Source organism: Hibiscus syriacus, unplaced genomic scaffold (genome assembly GCF_006381635.1).
Source record: "Hibiscus syriacus cultivar Baekdansim isolate YM2019G1 unplaced genomic scaffold, ASM638163v2 tig00004457_pilon, whole genome shotgun sequence".
NCBI classification, from domain to species: domain Eukaryota; kingdom Viridiplantae; phylum Streptophyta; class Magnoliopsida; order Malvales; family Malvaceae; genus Hibiscus; species Hibiscus syriacus.
The window spans coordinates 175,978-185,734 of NW_024062017.1; the positions used below are offsets into that span (position 1 = coordinate 175,978).

Below are 9,757 nucleotides of genomic sequence, written 5' to 3' on the forward strand. Positions count from 1 at the left end.
TAATGTTGTCTCTTGGCCTTTTTTTCTAGTAAAGATTATCATGGTTATCGGCGATTGCGGACTCCCAGTGCAGGTTTATTTATTGTTTTTTATTTTTGATTTGTATTTCAATATGCTTTCATAGATGGGATTGCCTTTAAGGGGAGATCGCCTTCTCCGTTTGTCGTTTTGGATCTTCTCCAAAAAAATTCCTCCATAGTTGGTGCTCGGAGCCGTTGGTTCATTCTATCACTAGGCGGTCATTGTAAGATTTTATGATAGTCCCGATTATGTTTATTCAGTCTATAATTGACAAGACGTTGTTGATATCTGATAGTGAATATTTCTCCGTATTTCTTTAAAAAATATTCACAAATATATTAATTTATAAATTCATTCAAAATAATTAAACGAATACAATTAAAAATTTATTCGTTTAACCATTGAGGCCACTTGATAAGTTCAATTTTAAAGTTTTTTTCGTTTAACTCACGACAAAGTCATCGTTGACATGGGATACAAACTTATATTATCATGTTATTAAGTGTTAACAGAGGTAATAAAAATACCAAAATAATTAATAAAATTAAAGTTTGAGTATCAATTTGAGAGCAAAAATTCTTTGGATATCAATTTGAGAGAATGTGCCTAATTTATATACCAAGTGTATAATTTTAATAGCTAATGAGAATGTTTTGACAAACTCAAAGATCAATTTAAAAATTAAAATCATAGTTTGATGATTCATATTTTAATTAACCATATAAGATATTTAATAAAATATACCTAATCCAGATATTAAATATATAATTTTAATAGTTATTAAGAATATTTTGATAAATTTATAATTTAAGAAATAATATCTAATGCTTTCAGCGTATTTATTTAACTGACACTTTTTATCTGTAATATTTCTTTTTTAACATTTGTTGACTAATATTTCTCGAAGTAACACCCTTTCGCTGACGTGGAGCAAAGGCGCATCCCGGAGACGCGCTTTCACGGGATTCTGATGACTCGGATGCCACGTGTGGAAGGCGCATCCCCGGGGACGCGCCTTCCATTTGGGTTCTGCTGAGTTATATGCCACGTTGGTATTTCTTTTAATAATAAAGATTTTATTTTTATTATTATTATAAATAATTAATATGTTATGTAAAGTGTTTTTTATTAGCGATCTATTAATTTTATCAGTTAATTATTTAAATGTTATCAATCTAGTCATTTATTATCAATATTTAAAGAAAATATTGATGCATAAGTTAATAAAATTAGTATAATTACACATTTAATCTTCAATAGTTACATATTTTATCAATTTAGTTTTACTTTTAATTTGTTGGAGAATTTGAGTTATATAAGAGAGGGGAAATGATTTTGGTATGAAGAATGAGTGAGGGTTGAAGGGATTTATATAGGAGAGGAGGAGGGATAGTTGGAGAAAAACGGATGGAGGCATTTATGACATTTAATGGAAGGCACGTCCCCGGAGATGCGCCTTCCACACGTGACATCCAAGTCATCAGAATCTCGAGAAAACGCGTCCCCGGAGATACGTCAAGCATTTGCCCTTGCTACTCCAATCCGTACAAATCAAGTGAACAAACAGAACACCGCCACGTGTCCCTAATTTATTGGAACGAAGCCTAAAAACTGACTCAGCCAACTAACTTATAACTCGGCTTTCCCGTACCTGCCCGCCCCGTCGTAGAAACCGCCTCTATTTCATTTCGTTTTATATTAACTTTATATCTACCCTCTAATTTTGATAAAATTTTCAATTTAGTCTTTGTATTTTAATTTAATCAAATTTTAAATTTAATTCACAAAAATAATATAACGAAATAAAAAAGTTTATGAATTTTTTAGACTAGAATTAAAACTTTAAAATATATAAATATAATTGGAAATGATAAAATTAAAATATAATTGGTATATAAATATAAGGACTAATGGAAGAAAATGACCCTCTATTTCACATCATCCCCTTCACAAAGTAAAAAATAATCGGCTCAAATGAAATCCCAAACGAGAAGTATTCAAAATCCTCCATTGCCACCTTCTACATTTTTCTTCTTCTTTCTGAAAGCCACCCAAATAAATTATATGCGAAATTCTTATACAATGAAGGATTATAGGTTTGCGACGACGATGAATCTTTGGACGGACGATAACGCGCCGGTTATGGAAGCTTTTATGACCTCCGATCTAACGGCTTTGTGGCCTCCGCCGCAATCCTCTGCCTCCACTTCCACTCCAGTAGCTTCTTCTGCTGGCGGTGCTGGTGGTGGTGGGAACGACCTCTCTATGTCGTTCCTCGCCCAATCTCAGCCCTCCGTTTCTCTCTTTAATCAAGAAACTCTCCAACAGCGTCTCCAAGCGCTCATCGAGGGCGCCCGCGAGTGCTGGACCTACGCGATATTTTGGCAGTCATCGTATGATTACTCGGGCAATACTGCCGTACTCGGCTGGGGAGATGGGTATTACAAAGGGGAGGAAGATAAAGGGAAAGGGAAAGGGAAAGGGAAAGGGAAGTCGAAGGTTTCTTCCTCTTCAGCTACGGAGCAAGAGCACCGTAAGAAGGTACTCCGGGAGCTTAACTCGTTGATTTCCGGCTCCGCGGTCTCTGTCGACGCCGCCGTCGACGAGGAAGTCACCGACACCGAGTGGTTCTTCCTGGTTTCCATGACGCAATCCTTCATCCACGGTAGCGGGCTCCCGGGGCAGGCCCTTCTCAATTCGAGCCCGGTTTGGATCACCGGTCCAGACCGACTGGCCGCTTCGATGTGCGAGAGAGCGAGACAAGGGAAAGATTTTCGGTTTGCAGACGATTGTTTGTATACCGTCGGCGAATGGGGTCGTTGAATTGGGGTCGACGGAACTCATCACCCAAAGCTCAGATCTGATGAATAAGGTTCGGATTTTATTTAATTTCAATGACGGGATCGAAGCGGGTTCTTGGTCTGTGAGTAATAATACAGGTGATCAAGGCGAAAATGATCCATCTTCGCTTTGGATTAGTGAGCCTAATAATGGAGAAGAACCCAAAGACAAGGGTACCGACAATCAAAATCAGGCGATTCATAATCCGAGTTCGAGTAGTTTAACTGAGAATCCGAGTTCTATTCATGTTGGAAACCATCATCATCGGCAGGGACATTGTTTCTCCTTGAATTTCTCTGATTATGGCTTTGATGGGAATGACAGTGTGAGGAATGGGAATTCTTCGGCTCGTTTGTTGAAACCGGAATCCGGTGAGAGAACTGGGAATGGTAATGGGAATTTGTTTTCAGCCAATTCTCAGTTAATGGTGGAGGAGAATAAGAAGAAACGGTCGCCGAATTCGAGAGGGAGTAATGAAGATGGGCTGCTTTCGTTTACTTGCGGTGTAGTTCTGCCTTCTTCGGGTGTGGGGAAATCAGGTGGTTGTGCAAGGGATTCGGATAACTCCGATATCGAAGCTTCGGTCGTCAAGGAAGCTGATAGCTGCAGAGCTGTGGAGCCTGAAAAGAGACCACGGAAACGAGGGAGAAAACCTGCTAATGGAAGAGAAGAGCCTCTAAATCACGTTGAAGCGGAGCGACAAAGACGAGAGAAGCTTAACCAGAAGTTCTACGCCTTGCGTGCCGTGGTTCCGAACGTATCAAAGATGGATAAAGCATCACTTCTTGGTGATGCTATTTCATACATTAACGAGCTTAGGATGAAGCTACAGAATTCAGATTCAGAGAAAGAGGAGTTGCAGAAACAATTAGACGAGATGAAGAACGAATTGGCTAGTAAAGAGCCTCGTTCAACAGCACCACCACCCCTGCCTGATCCAGACCTCAGCATATCGAATAAATTGGATATCAGTGTAAAGATTATCGGACAGGACGCAATGATTCGAACCCAATGCAGTAAAAAGAACCATCCGGCAGCAAGGCTAATGACCGCCTTGAAGGAATTAGACCTCGATGTGCATCATGCCAGTGTGTCCGTAGTAAATGACTTGATGATCCAACAAGCCACAGTGACGATGGGGAGCCGGATTTACTCACAAGAACAGCTCAGAAAAGCTCTATCATCCAAAGTTAGAGATGCAAAATAGATAGTGATTAAGCAGAGCCAGAGTTTCATTGTTTAAACCTGCAGCACCGGCTTTGGGAACGATATAAGGCTCCCGGTAGCACGCACGAGCTCTGTAAAATATCATTCTATTTCGCTCTTAATAGTTTGTAGTGTAGTTAAAACAGTTCTTAAGAGGTGATTGGATCTTGTAGTTTTATGCCTTCACTCTTGCAATGAATATAATATGTTAGTTTCAACATTGAATGAATTTGTGGGTATATTTCTTTCCTACTGTAGAGATTTGTTAATGCATTCAGGCCTGTTTTAGGTATATTTTTCCACATTCTAATAATGTACAGACAATTTGCATTCTGCACCATTTCTGGACTAAAAGGCTGTTCTTTTTGTAGTGAAACATTAGCAGACACCAAATGTTCATTTGCTTTGTGTCTTTTTAGAAGTTTTCAACGTCTTATTAAAAAAGAATGCTTCTTCCTTTATTCAAATACAATTATGAGGAAACAAAAAAGAAATAAATCCAATGATCAATCAAGAAACTTTTCCCCCTCTTTTCAACCCTTTTGCCTCCTCAAAGCTCCAATCCCTCCTCATCCCCGAGCTCCTCGCCAACCTCGGCTCGCTCTTGACGTTAGCTTCGAACCCCATCGCGCCATAAGTTGTATTATTGAATGTATGAAACCGGCGAGGACCCTTCTTTATCTTCTTCGGAGGAATCCCGGTGTTTCTCATCATCGTTCCAATTTGCTCATAAACTGGGGGACTCAGGTTCCCCGACAAACTCCTACTTATCTGAACACAACAAAACTTACTAATGCAATTTTCCTTACCGAAATCGATGTCGGCGTTCGAATTCGTTCTTTGCAAGATAGGGCAAGTCCAGCAATCGAGACTCATGGCCTTTTTGTCACTTCAAAAGAAGCTTGTTTTTGAGGAGGGGATTGAAAAAGAAAAGGAAAACTAAAGGAAGAAGAAGAGATGTTTAGCGGATTGGTGTTTGCACATAAAGAAGCTTCTGGTTTGGGATTTATGTTTATGTTCCCGCAAGCACAGGCACACCAATCCTATGTTTGGTAATAGAAAAAACACATTTTGAGTCCACAAACAAGTCATTGATGTCCCAAAAATCAAGTTTTGTAATCACTAATATGACCATTCCCTGTCATTTAGGCAAAGCCAGTACGATAAATTTAGCATTCAGTTTTATACCTGTCATTACATTGATTTCGGACAACAGCTTGGATGAACCTGAACTTGAACTCGATCCCAAACGCGAACTCTTCTTATAACTTGCATCTGCCAAAAGCATGATGTATGGCTTGTTAGCAGAAGCATCAAGCACGTGTTTTCGATTCTTGCATATTCGAGCTCATGCAAAGAAATTGCATTTTATTATACGTATAGATTTTAATGATTTTTTATTCATTTTCTTTTTTATATTATCTATTTTCTGCTATATAACTATCCTTTTTCAGTTAATTATATAAAAATAGTTTGACCTATTGGAATTAGTCTTTTTAACATAATTTGATTAATATTTAGTCTAGTTATTTTTAAAGGATGATGGCCCAGTTGGCTAGCACGTAGGTCTCATAGCTTTGTTGAGTGACCTTGGTCCTTCAGGTCGAGACTTATTAATTTAATTTTTTCTCTTTGTATATAAGTCTAATTATAGTTTTAATCCTTCAAATGTGATGAAATTTAGTTTTTAATCTTTTTGGCTTTCATTACTTGTATAAAATATATTATCAAGAGAAAGAAAATAGTAAGAAGGGGAGGTGGCGCAGTTGGCTAGTGCGTTGGTCCCATAGCTTGGTTGAGTTATCCCAAGGTTGAGGGAACGAGCCTCTCTCACCTTATGCCTTTTGGTCTAATTGTAGTTTTATTCCTTCAATTTATGTGAAATTTAGGATTTAATCTTTTCGGCTTCCATTACTCATAGGTTAGTATACAAATTATTAACATAGCTTGGTTGAGTAGAGCATAGGTCTCATAGCTTGGTTGAGTTATCCTAAGGTCGAGAGTTCAAGCCTCTCCGACTCCATGTTTGTTGATTTGATTGTAGTTTTACTCTTTCAACTATTGTGAAATTTAGGATTTATCTTCAAGGGGTGGTGGCGCAGTTGGCTAGTGCGTAGGTCTCATAGCTTGATGGTGTTATCCTGAGGTTAAGAGTTCAAGCCTCTTTCACCCCATTTTTTTGGGGTCTAATTGTAATTTTAGTCCTTCAACTATTGTGAAATTTAAGATTTAATATTTTCAACTTCCATTGGTTATAGGTTGGTATAGAAATTATTAACAGAAATAAATAGACACAAGGGCGAGTATCAACCGAGAAATTTTAACAAAACCAGTAACTGCATCAACGACAGATCTGGTTACTGTGTCTGCTGCAATGGCGGTTGAGAAGGTCGGTCGTCGATTAAAAAAACGGCATCAAAATCATCGAAAAAGGGAATAGTGACAGCATCAATAACGTCTTTCGGATCGGAAAACATGCAACGAAAACTATGAGCAAACTGGAGATGATTTAGATCGGAGTGGAAGGTTAAAAACGAGTTCCGTTTGGTAGGAGTCAACATTAGCTCAAGCTGTAGCCTAAGTTTCTTTGAGGGATAAGTTACAGAGCATGATGAGTTCGAGTCTCATAAATGTAAAACATAATAGAGATAGAATAATTTTATCCTCTGTTTAAGATTTTGGTTGTATTTAATTTTAGATATAATCGAGTTTATGTGATTATCGAATGTAAAATGACACTGCACCGCTCTCTTTACCACAATATCACTCAAACCTTAATCTTGTTTCTCATTTTTCTTATTCATTTCATGCCATTCAATTTGGCAAACTTTTAGATGTTAAAGAAATATTTGCACACTTTTAGCTGTCTTTGATTTTTAAAGATGTTGGACGTCTATGCCCTAGTCGAAGCTCTAGATCAAGCTCTTCAATGGATGTTTCCTCGCAGTTGTTGCTTCTGCTAATGTAATTCTTTTCTCGATTTACACTATTGTCAGCCGATATCTTTGTTGAAGGCGAAGGACTATTAGCTGTTGGAGGCGGTGCCGGAATGTTTATTGATGTTACCATCGAGTTGAAAGAGGTATATGGTGAAATGGACCATGCATTCATAGGTGGAGAAGAAATGAACACCCCATTAGGGTTATGGAATTGTTGCCATTCGTGGCGAATTCTTGAGTCGGTATAAACAGAGTAGACGAGGAATTAATTGTGGTAGATGATGAGTTCGGGCCACCAGGCTGTATAGATTGTACAGTCTGCTGGAGTCGAGCTTTGTCACGGCGTGAACATTCATGTGACCGCCAAGGGCTTGAGCCGAACGAAATTCCCTTCGGCAAAAACTGCAGGTATAAGACCTTGGTGGCCAAGTAGTCCCCATGGCATTACCCGTGTCCTCGGCAAAGGCCTCAACTTCCCAGGAATCATCGTCCGGTTCATGTGGTCGCGCCTTAGGGTACCACATCCACAAGCCGGTGGTTGAGTTCATGTCGGCCTGGTGGTGATGTTGGTTCTGGTTTTGTTGAGATTGGACTAACTTTTGAAGTTGGGTCAACGAGAGAAGGCTGAGCTCTGCAGCCATGGTTGTAGAAGCATGTAAGATAATGGGAGACAAGGAGAATGAAATATTGGTGGGGAAAATGGTGTTAAATATAGGGGGAAAATGGGGGATGAGGTTTGGGAATGTAGAGACAAAATGAAACCCTTAATTAAAAAACAATATGAGTTTCAGTTTTGTACCGTCCACTTGGATGTATCTTGTTGCATTAGAACAATTTAAGTCAATTTCACCATGGAAGCTTATCTTTATAACCATTAATTAAAAAACAATATGAGTTTCAGTCTTGTTTCCCCTTGCGGCAGAAAGCTGTCTAAAAACAAATTGAAGAACATAGATATTAAAGACAGAAACAGTCCCCTTTCACAGATAGCTGTTGTCGTCAATATCGACTTGAACAAGAATCACTCGAATATCTTACATTATTTTTTATTTCCCCAACCATTGTTTGCATCGTCTTGTTTCCTCATTGCCATCAGATACCATGTACATAGCTGATTTTTTATTTTATGAATATTACAGTTATCACGTCCACGTTACTATAATCATAATGAATTAGTGTAATGTATAAATGAAATTACAACTTATAATTGTAATCGATATATATATATATATATATAAGATTATAATCAATCACAATAATTTACAAACAAATGAATTAATACTTGAAATGTTTTCTGATAGAATATACATATAATGAGATCAGAACCTGAACTGAAAATAAGTTAATTTTTAGGGTTTGTCTGTTTCATGCCAAATGTTCTATTAAAAATATTTGTTTCAGTGTTTGACAAGAAACATGAATTAAAATTAATTACAAGTCAAAAGAAAAATCACGTATGTTGCTCAACCCCTTATACGTGTGTGTGTTGGGGGGGATTGTAGTCTCTAAACAAAACAGGGATCAAGGGATCAGGTGGTGAATCAAAAACAGTAAAGATGGTATCTTGCTCAACAGTGAGTTTTGCCATAAGATCCGCAGCTGAATTTGCCTCACGTCGGATAAGTTGGAAATCAACACTCCATGCCCTGTTGCAGAGGATAGCAATAGATCTGACCAGGTTGTGAGGACTTGCTGGAGAAGGAGGAGAGACCATCTTGTAAACGTCGGCATTATCCATTTGCACAACAACTCTCTCGAAGCCATTAGACCAAGCCAAATTCAAACCTTCCAAGACACCCCAAAGCTCCGCTTGAAGGATAGATGAATGTCCCAGCTGTTTATTTAAAGCCGAGAGAAAATTTGCCTCATAATCACGAAGAAGCCCCCCCGCCGAACCTGCATTTGTTAAGAGAAAAACGGCTCCATCCGTATTGATTCAAATTTCTCCACGGGCTGGGGGAGACCATTTGACAAACTCCTCTGTTGAGTTAGGGTTATTTCCAGAGGTGTCAATAGGAGCTGCATAGAATTTAGCCCAGGTTTTGCTGATATGAAACAAGGACGGGAAATCCATGCTAGCACCTTGGAATAGCAAAACAATACGTCTTTTCCAATTTTGCCAGACAATTGAAGCGAGAAAGATGTTCCAGGGACAATCGACGCTAGCAATATACTTCGATGATTTTAAGTTAGCTTTGAACCAAGCCACATGAGGGAGGTCAAAAAAGTCATTGCAGGGGAGAAGATGGGTGAGCGAGGACCACAAGTCACGTACCAGATTGCAATCTCGGAGTATATGAAGAGTGGTTTCAGTCGAGGTGCCGCAGGCAGAACAAACAGGGTTCTGGTTCAAACCACGACAGCATCTATTATGGTTCGTGAGAATCCCATCTTTCACAGCGAGCCACAGGAAGCCACGCTCTCTCTCCGGGACAGCCAGTCTCCAAATGAGTTTCCAACGCTGATCATTATCATCCCAAAGGGGAGAAGAGAGGAGTTGATAAGCACTTCTAGTTGAGAAACTTCTCTTGGCGCCATCTATCCAATAGCAGCAATCACACCCAAGCGATCTGTTATTGTTAATAATAGAGATGTGTAAATTCGTGTCCAATACAAGATAATTGGGCAAGGCAAGATCAACAATAATATTTTATAGATGTTTCTAAGTATTTAGAGATAGAACAAGAGTCGCGCGGATCGTGGTCAATTTTGATTTGAAGGCGAGAACTTGATCAAGGTATATACCATTA

General features: G+C 38.8%; 1 protein-coding gene and 2 pseudogenes across 1 annotated transcript; 1 reads left to right on the forward strand and 2 right to left on the reverse strand.

The window, feature by feature from the left end:
* The first annotated feature begins 1,995 nt into the window (after positions 1-1,995).
* On the forward strand, positions 1,996-4,155 carry LOC120194575 (annotated as a pseudogene).
* A 423-nt stretch (positions 4,156-4,578) lies between these two features.
* LOC120194339 lies at positions 4,579-4,944 on the reverse strand. Its single transcript, XM_039196667.1, has one exon. It carries the CDS (start codon positions 4,942-4,944, stop codon positions 4,579-4,581), a length of 366 nt encoding a protein of 121 aa, XP_039052598.1.
* A 1,983-nt stretch (positions 4,945-6,927) lies between these two features.
* LOC120194348 lies at positions 6,928-7,685 on the reverse strand (annotated as a pseudogene).
* Between the last annotated feature and the right edge of the window lie 2,072 nt (positions 7,686-9,757).

What these genes read in the sequence shown, in the direction of transcription:
- LOC120194339 (XM_039196667.1), bottom strand. Translation starts at nt 4,944, where the DNA reads ATGAGTCTCGATTGCTGGACTTGCCCTATCTTGCAAAGAACGAATTCG.